The 15,022-nt window shown below is 45.2% G+C and overlaps 1 protein-coding gene across 4 annotated transcripts in view; it reads right to left on the bottom strand.

Moving 5' to 3' along the window:
* PGAP1 (post-GPI attachment to proteins inositol deacylase 1) overlaps positions 1 to 15,022 on the bottom strand; it is a 734,955-nt gene that overhangs the window by 577,530 nt on the left and 142,403 nt on the right. For all 4 annotated transcript variants that reach the window (XM_075830035.1, XM_075830037.1, XM_075830034.1 and 1 more), the window contains one exon: positions 5,516 to 5,582. In XM_075830035.1, the coding sequence (XP_075686150.1) occupies positions 5,516 to 5,582 (67 nt within the window). The remainder of the gene's footprint in view (positions 1 to 5,515; positions 5,583 to 15,022) is intronic.

The raw sequence follows: 15,022 nt of genomic DNA, 5'->3' as shown, positions 1-15,022 counted from the left end.
GTAAGGCAGAAACTAAAAATCTGCCTCAAAATTCCTTTAGGAACTGACAGCGTTGTTTAACTTTTTTTTTTTTGCTGTTTTTTTGCCCACATTTTTTTTAAGCCGTTGAAGCGAATGCAAAAACCGCAGACAAAAAAAGCACCAAACGAGCGCCGCAGGTTTTTTCTGCCTCCTATTAATTTCAATGGGAGGTCAGAGGCGGAAACCACTCGAAGACCATCAGCCCCACGCTCGGAGCAAAATGACCATCAGCCCCACGCTCGGAGCAAAATGACCATCAGCCCCACGCTCGGAGCAAAATGACCATCAGCCCCACGCTCGGAGCAAAATGACCATCAGCCCCACGCTCGGAGCAAAATGACCATCAGCCCCACACTCGGAGCAAAATGACCATCAGCCCCACACTCGGAGCAAAATGACCATCAGCCCCACACTCGGAGCAAAATGACCATCAGCCCCACACTCGGAGCAAAATGACCATCAGCCCCACACTCGGAGCAAAATGACCATCAGCCCCACACTCGGAGCAAAATGACCATCAGCCCCACACTCGGAGCAAAATGACCATCAGCCCCACACTCGGAGCAAAATGACCATCAGCCCCACACTCGGAGCAAAATGACCATCAGCCCCACACTCGGAGCAAAATGACCATCAGCCCCACACTCGGAGCAAAATGACCATCAGCCCCACACTCGGAGCAAAATGACCATCAGCCCCACACTCGGAGCAAAATGACCATCAGCCCCACACTCGGAGCAAAATGACCATCAGCCCCACACTCGGAGCAAAATGACCATCAGCCCCACACTCGGAGCAAAATGACCATCAGCCCCACACTCGGAGCAAAATGACCATCAGCCCCACACTCGGAGCAAAATGACCATCAGCCCCACACTCGGAGCAAAATGACCATCAGCCCCACACTCGGAGCAAAATGACCATCAGCCCCACACTCGGAGCAAAATGACCATCAGCCCCACACTCGGAGCAAAATGACCATCAGCCCCACACTCGGAGCAAAATGACCATCAGCCCCACACTCGGAGCAAAATGACCATCAGCCCCACACTCGGAGCAAAATGACCATCAGCCCCACACTCGGAGCAAAATGACCATCAGCCCCACACTCGGAGCAAAATGACCATCAGCCCCAGACTCGGAGCAAAATGACCATCAGCCCCAGACTCGGAGCAAAATGACCATCAGCCCCAGACTCGGAGCAAAATGACCATCAGCCCCAGACTCGGAGCAAAATGACCATCAGCCCCACACTCGGAGCAAAATGACCATCAGCCCCACACTCGGAGCAAAATGACCATCAGCCCCACACTCGGAGCAAAATGACCATCAGCCCCACACTCGGAGCAAAATGACCATCAGCCCCACACTCGGAGCAAAATGACCATCAGCCCCACACTCGGAGCAAAATGACCATCAGCCCCACACTCGGAGCAAAATGACCATCAGCCCCACACTCGGAGCAAAATGACCATCAGCCCCACACTCGGAGCAAAATGACCATCAGCCCCACACTCGGAGCAAAATGACCATCAGCCCCACACTCGGAGCAAAATGACCATCAGCCCCACACTCGGAGCAAAATGACCATCAGCCCCACACTCGGAGCAAAATGACCATCAGCCCCACACTCGGAGCAAAATGACCATCAGCCCCACACTCGGAGCAAAATGACCATCAGCCCCACACTCGGAGCAAAATGACCATCAGCCCCACACTCGGAGCAAAATGACCATCAGCCCCACACTCGGAGCAAAATGACCATCAGCCCCACACTCGGAGCAAAATGATCATCAGCCCCACACTCGGAGCAAAATGACCATCAGCCCCACACTCGGAGCAAAATGACCATCAGCCCCACACTCGGAGCAAAATGACCATCAGCCCCACACTCGGAGCAAAATGACCATCAGCCCCACACTCGGAGCAAAATGACCATCAGCCCCACACTCGGAGCAAAATGACCATCAGCCCCACACTCGGAGCAAAATGACCATCAGCCCCACACTCGGAGCAAAATGACCATCAGCCCCACACTCGGAGCAAAATGACCATCAGCCCCACACTCGGAGCAAAATGACCATCAGCCCCACACTCGGAGCAAAATGACCATCAGCCCCACACTCGGAGCAAAATGACCATCAGCCCCACACTCGGAGCAAAATGACCATCAGCCCCACACTCGGAGCAAAATGACCCTCAGCCCCACACTCGGAGCAAAATGACCATCAGCCCCACACTCGCAGTAAAATGACCATCAGCCCCTCACTCGCAGTAAAATGACCATCAGCCCCACACTCACAGTAAAATGACCATCAGCCCCTCACTCACAGTAAAATGACCATCAGCCCCTCACTCACAGTAATGACCATCAGCCCCTCACTCACAGTAAAATGACCATCAGCCCCTCACTCACAGTAATGACCATCAGCCCCCCACTCACAGTAATGACCATCAGCCCCCCACTCACAGTAATGACCATCAGCCTCCCACTCACAGTAAAATGACCATCAGCCCCCCACTCACAGTAATGACCATCAGCCTCCCACTCACAGTAAAATTACCATCAGCCCCACACTCACAGTAAAATGACCCCTCAGTACAGAGACCATAAGCCTCCACCAGTAAAGAGACCATCAGCCTCAGCCCCCCCCAGTAATATAACCATCAGCCCCCTCGAGTAAAGCCACCATCAGCCTCAGTCCCCCCCCCCCCCCCCCAGTAAAATGACCATCTGCCCCTCTAGTAAAGTGACAATCACAGAGAGAAAGTGTGCTTACTCCTGGGGAAGGAATAAATAAGGAGGTATAATAACAACTCCCAGCATGTCCAGGCTATTATTATTTGATATCAATGGACATTACAGAGAGGAGATATAAGAGGAGAGAACTACAACTCCCAGCATGTCCAGGCTGTTATGGGATATCAGAGGACATTACAGAAGGAGGTAAAAGAGGAGAGAACTACAACTCCCAGCATGTCCAGGATGTTATTATGGGATATCAGAGGACATCACAGGGAGGAGATATAAGAGGAGAGGACTACAACTTCCGGCATTCCCCAGGCTCCATTTCTCACACAATTGCAACAAACAAAAGAAAAAAAAAGACTTACCCTGCCCATCGTTAATGGCTCCTCTCCCTCCGTCGGGCTTCTAGTGGGAAGCAGTGGGCGGTACTCGTAACAGACATCCGCACGTAACATCTGCTGCAACGTCGGGGGCGGAGCTTGTAGAATTTATTTATTTTTTAAAACTTTTATTTGCAGTGGATGAGCGGAGTGCCGTGGCACCCCTGGACAGCTCTCGCAGCACTGCCACTGCCCTATACTGTGGAAAGAGGATACACGTGTTTGGTAGGAACAACCCCTTTAATGGTAGAGTGGGGAGATACCTACCTGCTCTGCCGTAGTGTTGTAAGCGCCGCGCTGTAGCAGCCATAGCGGCTGCTAGCGGAGCCTCCGGCCCGTGGGCCCATGCCAGCGAGTGGCACCAGGCCCCTCATGCCGCTATAGCGGTAGTTACGCTACTGCATCAAAGTATCAAAAGCAAAGTGCCTTACCCATGGAGAGGAGTGTAATCAAGTGGCTCAGAAAAGCACCCCTTGGTGGCTCACATACAGTATTTCTGTTTAGGATCCTCTGTATTTTTATGCATTTTTATATTGTTCATTTATGTCATTAATAAAGAATCATATTTTCTATTTTCATACTATAAACAGTACATGACTCCTTGTTCCCTTTTGTGTATGCTGCAAGAGTGAGTCTAGTCAAAAGACTAGACTCACATGACCCTCATGCCTCAAATCTTGTATAACCTTCAGGAATCCTCTGTATATCTCCCTGCCGATTAACTACAATGTATTGAACGTATACTCACTCCATTTGTCTGGAAGAATAGAAGATCACGGCTAGCAAGCAGACGTTTATATGCCCCATGGGATGAAGGTGGTATGTCACTTCCCAATGTTAAGTGGTACTATATAGCAAGTAAATTGCCACACTTCAACAGATGGGCCTCTGATGAACATTTGGGAGTCCAGACTTTGCTCATTTCCCCATTTAGCACCGATTAGTCTCACCCTCTTCACCTCCTTAATTGCGGAAAGCAAAACACTGGCAGGCACTTGCAGAATAAAGCTACTATAGTGACTATTCTACTCTACCGGTTTTACGAAGCACACACGCTTATGGCACTGTAGAGCCGTCCCAGAGCTATTGCAGCTATATTTTAACTGGCATCAAGCCTTTCCCTAAGCTACAGGAGGAGCTTACTATTTCCCCCTCCAAAATATTTTCAGATTTAAGGGTCAAACACACTCTTGGGAAACCGTTTGGCCCAGCAGCAATACCATATCACAGATTCTAACTCCCTAGATTTGTACACTCTCCTCTTGATGACCATTTAATCTCCAATTTTTATAACCTTTAAATCTAGGGAATCTACGCTTTCCCCACTTAAGACTGGGTGGGAGAGAGATGTGGGCCCATTGACCGAGGACGAATGGGTTAGAGCCCTTTCTTCCCCTAAACTAGTGTCCCCTAATCATAATGAATGGCTCACACAGTTTTATATTTTACATTATGCATATTACACCACCAGACTTCACAGGCTCCGCCCTGATTACTTAGATGAATGTCCTAAATGTCGACTTACTCCTGGTACATTTTACCATTTGGTATGGGAATGTCCTAAAGTGGCTGGGATCAGGTTTTTATATTTCTAAATGACGAAAAAAGAACCCCTGTTCCGATCTGTCCCAAGTCCTGTCTCCTCTCGCCTGATCCTGAGGAGTCTGCCTCACGTTATATTCATACTTTTCTTGTAGAGGTATCATACTACGCCAAAACATTAATAGCTAAAACCTGGATGTCAAGTCGTGTTGTGCCCCTTTGCTTGTGGAACGGCTTGCCATAATTGGTAACATGCTGCCTCACAAGAAATGAATATACCAACACAGGAACTGCTCTCTCAAATTCACCAAAATATGGGAAGACTGATACAATCCTTTTTTTTTTAATGCTTTATGACAAATGGCCCTGACTGTCCGCCACCATATTCACCTATAGATCATGTCTCCTCCGATACACTTCATATCTGTAAGAAACTTCTTGTTCGTTTTAGTGGTGTCTTTTAGGCCGAGGTCAGCTCTATTTATTAGATATTGGTAAATGTGCATCAATCAGTCATTATCTGTGCCTTATACATTACTGTACACGGTCATTCTCATTATTTGTTTAGTAATTTTCATTTTCTAATTGCTCTTATATATGACTTTGCGGACTAAATTTTTCTACTTTCTTTTGTTGCATTTTATTGATGTACTGTATGACATGTTGAATTTACATGTATACTTTAGCTTTTTTTGTAATGCTTGCAACTTTCATTTGCACTATGCTTTGGATATGATATGTGCTGTACTGCAATAAACTTTATTTGATAATTACAAAAAAAAAACATGGAAATTAAACCATAAAATGAAAGCTTAAAACAAACCTGTTTTGTGTCTCCATCAATCAGGTCAAATAAAGCTCTTGAAGTAGCCAAAATTAATTCTTTACACCTACAATAAAACGAAATAAATAATATATTTTTAAAAAAAACCTTAAACGATTATTCCATTAAAAAAAGCTTAAACGATTATATCAATAGTTTATAACATTTATTCCAATTATTTCAGTAAGGTGGGTTAGCATTTTTCAAGAACTGATTTTTTTATTTTATTACATTTATATACATTTATGTATATTTGTCAGGTTACATCCCATGTACGAAAAGTCGGTTATGGTGCCCTGTTATTACTATTTATTTAGACGCACAACCTTTTCTGGCACGAGGAAAACATTGTCAGATTGTTCTAATTCCAGGGGGCAGGTAATTCTTAGCCGAGATTTTTATGGCATATTAACATTATATGCAATAATTGTCTGATAGGTGGGGGGGGGGTTCACTTCTAGGAATCCTACCTATTAGGAAAACGTAGGTCTCCCTATTCCCCCTTCGACACTCCAGAAAGGAGATGAAGTTGCCACACATGTACTTCTCCATTGTAATTTAAAAAAATAATTACAGATCTGAGAAAAACTCAGGAAGTGACTGTAGATGACCTATCACTTCCTGGGATACCTTATGAAGCAACAGGCAACCGAAATATAAAACCTTTCTCAAATACACTAGAAAGTTTGATAAAACACATTCCAGCTAAACAAAAAACATGTACAGGTGCAAGTACGCCTCTGACTGCCAAACAATATACAAGAAAATATAGACAGTACTCTGCGAACACCAAGGCCATCTAAAACACTATATATAAATGAATATGCATTGCTGCTGAATCTACGTACAATAGTGAGTTTCTTAGCACACATTTTGATCAAATTGTGTGAGCCCACCTGCCACGACAAGGCGACCTCACTTAGGTGGGTCCCTACACTGAGCATACACCCTATTCTGGGTCTGAGCCTTCAGAGTATACTTGGGGAAGGCAGGTACCAGCATTCAACTAAACAAATTAAAATCCCCCTAGGGCAGAATGGGAGGACTGCCAGATCAAAAATGGAGGCAGTCACTACCCCCACATATATACAATACTCAAATATGTATACACAATTAGGAAAATCCATGAGCATTTCGAAAACTTTTAATGCCTTATCCGTTAAACAGATGCCATAATAGCCTATGGGTGATGCCTGTGACGGTTGTATAACAACGGCAACGGTCAACCATAGACTTTAATGGCATTTGTTCAACGAATACGCCATGAAAAGGTCATGATAGTTCATGATGAATCTGTTAAAGGGAATGTGTTGCCAGCAAAACATGTTTTTTTTTTTTTTTTAATTAAACAGTTAGTGTATAGGTGATTAAACATTGTTCTAATTTTTTTATTTTTTTTTCACGAGTCAGGAAATATTATAAATTGGATTCAATTTATAATATTTCCCAGCACTGGTCACTAGATGGAGCCATTCCCAAAATTGCAGCATTGCATGGGGTAAAGCAACCACATTGCTTTATGCTGCAAAATTGGGTAAAAATCCCTCGCTCTAGTGAGCTCTCAGAATCCCCCCCTCCTTTATCCTGGCTAGTGCCGGGATAAACGAGGGATTTGAACGGTCTAACCTCCTACACTGTGTGTCGCCATTTTTTGAGCTAACACACAGTGTAGAAGGTTAACATACAGTAGTAAACACACTGAAACACGAACATACATAGAAATAACTTACCTGCTCCAGTCGCCGCTGCTCCCTCCGGTCCATCCGCTCCGTCTGCTGCCGCTGCTCCATGTGCACAAGTCCGGACGCCGCGACCGGAAGTAGTAATCTTACTGTCCGGCCGCGACTTCCGGTCCACAGGAAAATGGCGCCGGACAGCGCGCATTTCAAATTGAACTGTGTGGGAGCGGCGCATGCGCCGTTCCCACACAGCGGCGTACACGAAAGTGGATGGAACGGGCCCCGTTCGCAGTCCCTATGGGACTGGAGCTGCCGTATTCCATGTCTGTATGTGTCGTTAATCGACACATACAGAAATGGAAAAAAAATGGCAGCCCCCATAGGGAAGAAAAAGTGTAAAAATAAAAAAAAGTAACACACAAACACAAATTAATCCAAACGTTTTTAATAAAGCACTAACATCTTTAACATATTAAAAAAAAATTTTGGGTGACACTGTTCCTTTAAATGTATCCCATAAAAGTCTAAGGCCCTAATCTCCGGACAGGGTTGTTGAAGTATTTGCAGCTTTCAACAGCACTCAGACATTGTGGGAGAATCAAACTGGTTTTTACTTGGGACAAACAGGAACCAACATCAGTAACAATATCAAGATGGAGAATACAAGAGATAACATACACATCATCACTAGAGGAGCTACAAATAGATAATAACGAATAGTTAACACAGCGCCATCTACTGTCAGTTCAAGATAGTTCCTCCAGCATTAAGTCATAGCTTCTCCTCAGTCTGTGACTCCTGCCTTTTGGCTCTCTGGAGGTTTCATATGCCAATTTTAATAGGAAACAAGCTGGAGTAAGATGACACAAATTTTTTAAGAGGTACACAGCTTTTAATAAATTTGTTATATCTATGGATGTCCGTGTGCCACTGAGCTAAATCTACACCGGCCAGGAGCTGGCGTAGAATACCGCTATAATTTACGCCAGCTTCTGGCATAAATTATAGTAAATGTGTCGGGATGTGCGTAACCCCGCCCATTCAACTAAGCCCCACTCGCCTTTTTATGTTGCGAGCGCATCGAAAACGGCTCAGAAGTTGAAATGTTTGTAACTTAAGCCATTTGGGACTTTTCTATGCCAGAAAACTGGTGGTGAGGAAATTGTCTACCGGTATTGGGTTTCGCTGATACATCACCCATTACGGATGCATTGGTAAATTACGCAATCATGTTTGAGATTTACTTTTGGAAAATTTAATTTAAAAAAAATAGAAGAATCTATTCTCCATACCAGCAATATGACAAAATAGCAAAACAGGTCAACTATAAAAACTGTGCCCGCACAAAGTGCCCCCCACATCAGTACAAGTCAGAAAGTGCCCCCCAACAGTGCCAGGAACAATGTGTTCTCCCAACAGTGCCAGACACAAAGTTTCCCCCACGACAGTGTCAGCCATAGTGTCCCCTTAACCGTGTTAGCCACGGCATAGCCTCCATAACAGTGCCAGTCATGGCGTTCCCTCCATAAAAGTGTCTGTTTCTGCGTACCCTCCAGAAACCTTGTCCCTCAATAACCGTGCCTGCCAGGCGGTTTCCCCCCTATTAACAGTGCCAGCTGCACCATAACAGTGCCAGCCATGACCATAACAACCATAACATTACCATCTACGCCATACCCCCTATATCTATGCCAGCCAGACAGGACATGCATGACTGTTAGAGCCATGCCATACCGCGATAAAAGTGCCAACCAAGCTTTACCACCTGTAACAGTGCCAGCGACACAGTACACCTCTTAAGGGCTTATTTAGACGAACGTCTGCACGGACCTATGTTAGTCTATGGGGCCGTGCAGACTGTCCGTGAGTTTCACGCAGCGTGTGTCCGCTGCGTAAAACTCACGACATGTCCGTTATTTGTGCATTGTTCACGCATCACGCACCCATTGAAGTCAATGGGTGCGTGAAAATCACACGCAGCACACGGAAGTACTTCCGTGTGACGCGCGTGATTCGCGCAACAGCAGTAAGAAGTATGAATGAAAACAGAAAAGCACCGCGTGCTTTTCTGTTTACAAACATACAGAGTGTCATAATGATGGCGGCTGCACGAAAATCACGCAGCCATGCATCATACGCAGCTGACACACTGAGCTGTTAAAGTACCTTTTGCGCGCGCAAAAGGCACACGCTCGTGTCAATCCGGCCTAACAGTGAGAGATATATATATATATGTAGAGATAAGCAGCACTCTGCGACAAATTCCAACACGGTAATGGGTGCAAGCAGGTAATCCAGATCCGTCGATTATAAGACAAACGAAAGAAATCCCACAGCACTCCGATGGATTCAAAGAGTATGTGATTTATTCAGTCAACAGCTGCAACGTTTCCGTCCTGCTATAGGACCTTTTTCAAGAAACGGAAACGTTACAGCTGTTGACTGAATAAATCACATACTTTTTGGAACCATCGGAGTGCTGTGGGATTTCTTTCATTTATATATATATATATATATATATATATATATATATATATACATATATACACATACATATATATATACACACACACATACACATACAATACCGTTCAAAAGTTTGGGGTCACGCAGACAATTTTGTGTTTTCCATGAAAACTCACACTTCTATTTATCAAATGAGTTGCAAAATGACTAGAAAATATAGTCAAGACATTGACAAGGTTAGAAATAATGATTTTTATTTCAAATAATAATTTTCTCCTTCAAACTTTGCCTTCGTCAAAAAATGCTAAATTTGCAGCAATTACAACATTGCAGACCTTTGGCATTCTAGCTGTTAATTTGCTGAGGTAATCGGGAGAAATTTCACCCCATGCTTCCAGAAGGCCCCCCCACAAGTTGGATTGGCTTGATGGGCACTTCTTGCGTACCATACGGTCAAGCTGCTGCCACAACAGCTCTATGGGGTTGAGATCTGGTGACTGAGCTGGCCACTCCATTACAGATAGAATACCAGCTGCCTGCTTCTTCCCTAAATAGTTCTTGCATAATTTGGAGGTGTGCTTTGGGTCATTGTCCTGTTGTAGAATGAAATTGGCTCCAATCAAGCGCTGTCCACAGGGTATGGCATGGCGATGCAAAATGGAGTGATAGCCTTCCTTATTCAAAATCCCTTTTACCTTGTACAAATCTCCCACTTTACCAGCACCAAAGCAACCCCAGACCATCACATTACCTCCACCATGCTTGACAGATGGCGTCAGGCATTCTTCCAGCATCTTTTTAGTTCTTCTGCGTCTCACAAATGTTCTTCTGTGTGATCCAAACACCTCAAACTTCGATTTGTCTGTCCATAAGACTTTTTTCCAATCTTCCTCTGTCCAATGTCTGTGTGCTTTTGCCCATATTAATCTTTTCCTTTTATTAGCCAGTCTCAGATATGGCTTTTTCTTTGCCACTCTGCCCTCAGGGCCAGCATCCCGGAGTCGCCTCTTCACTGTAGACGTTGACACTGGCGTTTTGCGGGTACTATTTAATGAAGCTGCCAGTTGAGGACCTGTGAGGCGTCTATTTCTCAAACTAGAGACTCTAATGTACTTGTCTTGTTGCTCAGTTGTGCAGCGGGGCCTCCCACTCCTCTTTCTACTCTGGTTAGAGCCTGTGTGTGCTGTCTTCTGAAGGGAGTAGTACACACCATTGTAGGAAATCTTCAGTTTCTTGTCAATTTCTCGCATTGAATAGCCTTAATTTCTAAGAACAAGAATAGACTGTCGAGTTTCACATGAAAGCTCTCTTTTTCTAGCCATTTTGAGAGTTTAATCGAACCCACAAATGTAATGCTCCAGATTCTCAACTAGCTCAAATGAGGGTCAGTTTTATAGCTCCTCTAAACAGCAAAACTGTTTACAGCCGTGCTAACATAATTGCACAAGGGTTTTCAAGTGTTTTCTAATCATCCATTAGCCTTCTAACACAGTTAGCAAACACACTGTACCATTAGAACACTGGAGTGATGGTTGCTGGAAATGGGCCTCTATACACCTATGTAGATATTGCATTAAAAACCAGACGTTTGCAGCTAAAATTGTCATTTAGCACATTAACAATGTATAGTGTATTTCTGATTAATTTTATGTTATCTTCATTGAAAAAAACTGTGCTTTTCTTTCAAAAATAAGGAAATTTCTAAGTGACCCTAAACTTTTGAACGGTAGTGTACATACACACACACACACACATACATACTTTGGCTCGAAACATTATTTGGGTATTTTCATTCTGTAAATTCACGCTTCCTCTCTCCATGCTTGCTGAGTTGCGGGCTCTTCATAGTGTGATGTAAGAGTTTTGTTGTATCATCAGATGTCGCTTCTTGCTGCTCCCCTCCTGTCTCCGCCCTCTTGCTCTGGGTGAAAAACTGCTTTTCCATGCTCCTTCATTTATCCCCTTCCCGTTTCTTGACATACTATTCAGCAGGCTATCACAGCGCAGTGTGCAGGAACCAATTGTTGTGGTCCCATCTCGGCGATCACCACTATTGGTTAGTCAGTGACTTCCGACTAATAGTGGCGATCGCATACGTAATTTCCAGCTCTGACCTCAGATCCTGCTGCACCTGCTCTCTGTTGGAGTTTGAGAGCAGTTGTGGAGAGAGACAGTGCAAAAAAAAAAAAAAAACATATACAGTATATACACTTTTTTTTTTTGCTTTTTCTACCTTCGATCCACTTCTTACTCCTGTCCTTGTGTTCCCCTTGTCACCCATGTTTTTGGCCAGTGATCTCCATTACTGACCACTTTGGAGTCTTCAGGGCCACATTTCTTATCCCCATGGGATTTTTTTTTTAAATTATTTTCTTTATAAAATATAAACAATTAAAATAAAAAAGTTTGTTTAGAAAGTTATCAGCTAGTTAGGGACCATTCACATATGTACTTTGCCCCTGTCAGTTTCCCTCCAGCGTGTTGCAGAACAGCCGGAGGGAAACGGATGCTAGAGCGGATCCCATAGCTTTCTATGGGATCTGTTCTAACACAGGGGACATCAGCTGTGGCGCCGTACAGCGCTGGACCTGTGCAGAGTCCGGATCCAAAACAGTTACCTGCAGTGTTTTTCGGGTCCGGCGCTGTATCCTATCATGATTAACTGTGGCCAGATGAGCGCCGGGTGCTGCCGCATCCACCGTCCGGCAGAACCCTGCGGGAACGTGGATGTGAGCAGGAGCAGGAATTTAGTGACATCCCGCCCTGTAGATCGTGCCACTGTAGCTTTGGCTTTCCAGAAGGAGCCCCTGACGCCACTGTCCATATATGGACAGTGATGTCAGGGGTTTTCCGCTGGGAGCGGAATCCCCGGTCATGGCATTGATATGGAGTCCACGCCAGGTGGAGCCCCTGACGTCATACTTCCCATTAGTCCCGGATTCAGAGGAACAGTCCCACATGACTGACAGTGCCCCGCTGTCCCGAGCAGCCAGAGATATGTCCAGCTTTTAACTGTATCTGCGTCCTGATCAGGACGCAGATACAGTTGAACCCAATACTAAAGCAGGGAACCATCAGCTCCCTGCTTCAGAATTAGTTAAAGGAACAGTGTCATCACAATTTTTTTTTTAATATGTTAAAGATGTTAGTGCTTTATTAAAAACGTTTATATTTATTTGTGTGTTTGTGTTTTACTTTTTCTTATTTTTACACTTTTTCTTCCCTATGGGGGCTGCCATTTTTTTTTCCATTTCTGTATGTGTCGATTAACGACACATACAGACATGGAATACGGCAGCCACAGTCCCATAGGGACTGCGAACGGGGCCCGTTCCATCCACTAACATGTACGCCGTCTGTGTGTGAACTGCGCATGCGCCGCTCCCACACAGTCCAATTTGAAATGCGCGCCGTCCGGCGCCATTTTCCTGTGGACCGGAAGTCGCGGCCGGACAGTAAGATTACTACTTCCGGTCGCGGCTTCCGGACTTGTGCACTTGGACCAGCGGCAGCAGACGGAGCGGACGGGCCGGAGGGAGCCGCAGCGGCAGGAGCAGGTAAGAGATTTCTATGTATGTTTGTGTGTATTTACTACTGTATTTAAACCTACTACACTGTGTGTTAGCTCAAAAAATGGCGACACACAGTGTAGGAGGTTAGACCGTTCAAACCCCTCGTTTATCCCGGCACTAGCCAGGATAAAGGAGGGGGGGGGGATGCTGAGAGCTCACTAGAGCGAGGGCTTTTTACCCAATTTTGCAATGCTGCAATTTTGGGAATAGCTCCATCTAGTGACCAGCAATGGGAAATATTATAAATTAGAATTAATTTATAATATTTCCAGACTCGTGAAAAAAATAAAAAAAATTTGAACAATGTTTAATCACCTACACACTAAATGTTTAATAAAAAAAAACAAACATGTTTTTCTGGAAACACATTCCCTTTAAGAGCGGAGAAGCAGAGGGAGCTCCTCCTCTGGCCGAGGACTCCCCGGGAACAGCGCTACTTATATGGACAGTGACGTCAGTGGCTACAGATTGAGCGGAATCCCCGCTGCCGATGATCTGGCCGGGGATTTCCGCTCTTAGTGGAAACCCTTGAGGTTACCGTCCATATATGGACAGTAGCTTCAGGGGGTCCTCCTTGAGAAAACCTGCGTGGCGCCATCTACAGCGGGTGCTGTGGCATTATATACAGAGGGCACTGCAGCATTATCTACAGGGAGTGTGTGGCCCTATATACAGTGGGGTGTGTGACACTATATACAGGGGGTGTGGCACTATATCCTGGGGGGGTGTGGCACTATATACACAGGGCACTGTGGCATTATCTACAGGGATTGTGTGGCACTATATACAGGGAGTCGCACTATCTAAAGAGGGCACTGCAGAATTATCAGCAGGGGGTGTGTGGCACTATTTACAGAGGTCACGGTGGTATTATCTACAGGGGGTGTGTGGCACTATATACAGGGGGGTGTGGCACTATATACAGGGGGTGGCACTATATAAAGAGGGCACTGTAGCATTATCTACAGGGGGGAATGTGGAATTACCTACAGGCGGGGTGTCTATCTACAGAGGGCACTGCAAAATTATCTGAAGGGTGTGTGTGTGTGTGTGTGGCACTATATACAGAGGTCACTGTGGCATTATCTACAGTGGGTGTGTGCCACTTTATACAGAGGGGTGGGGCATCATATAGAGGTGGTGTGTGGCACCATCTAAAGAGGGCACTGTAGCATTATCTACAGGGTGTGCGGGACTATATAAAGGGGGTGTGGCACTATCTGAAGGGGGCACTGCGGCATTATCTACAGGAGCGTGTGTGGCACTATATACAGAGAGCAGTGTGGCACTATATACAAAGGGCAGTGCGGAATTACCTCCAGAGCGCACCGTTTCATTATCTACACATGAAATTCATCCCTGTTGTGTGAATAGAAAGAGCGGTGGGATTGGATAGCTGTAAAGACGCCAAAAACTAGCTACTCCCTGATGTTAGGGCTAGTGTTTGTCATCTTTGCAGGCTCACAAGGCTGCTTCGAAGATCTGATCTGAGGTGAGATCAGTGGATAGCAGCTGCCTTCTGGGCTCTCTCTCTCTCTTTGTGCCGCCTTGGTGCTGCACGAATAGGACACATGACATTACATTTTTGTCAAACTTCAGTTTAGCGCTGTGGCCGTAGCAGAGGAGAGCCCTGACATGGTACACAACAAGTATCTAATCTATCATGTATCCTATCACAAGCTATGCACCACTCTGATACAATTGGCACATTTTCAGACCCTAGACTACCTTTTTAGTGGACTATTGTGGTAAAAATTTATGGCAAAAACTGATGACCTCTAACGACAACA

Source organism: Rhinoderma darwinii, chromosome 6 (assembly GCF_050947455.1).
Source record: "Rhinoderma darwinii isolate aRhiDar2 chromosome 6, aRhiDar2.hap1, whole genome shotgun sequence".
Taxonomy (NCBI): domain Eukaryota; kingdom Metazoa; phylum Chordata; class Amphibia; order Anura; family Rhinodermatidae; genus Rhinoderma; species Rhinoderma darwinii.
Note: the sequence above shows the minus strand (reverse complement) of the source record. Positions and strands in the feature narration are given on the sequence as shown.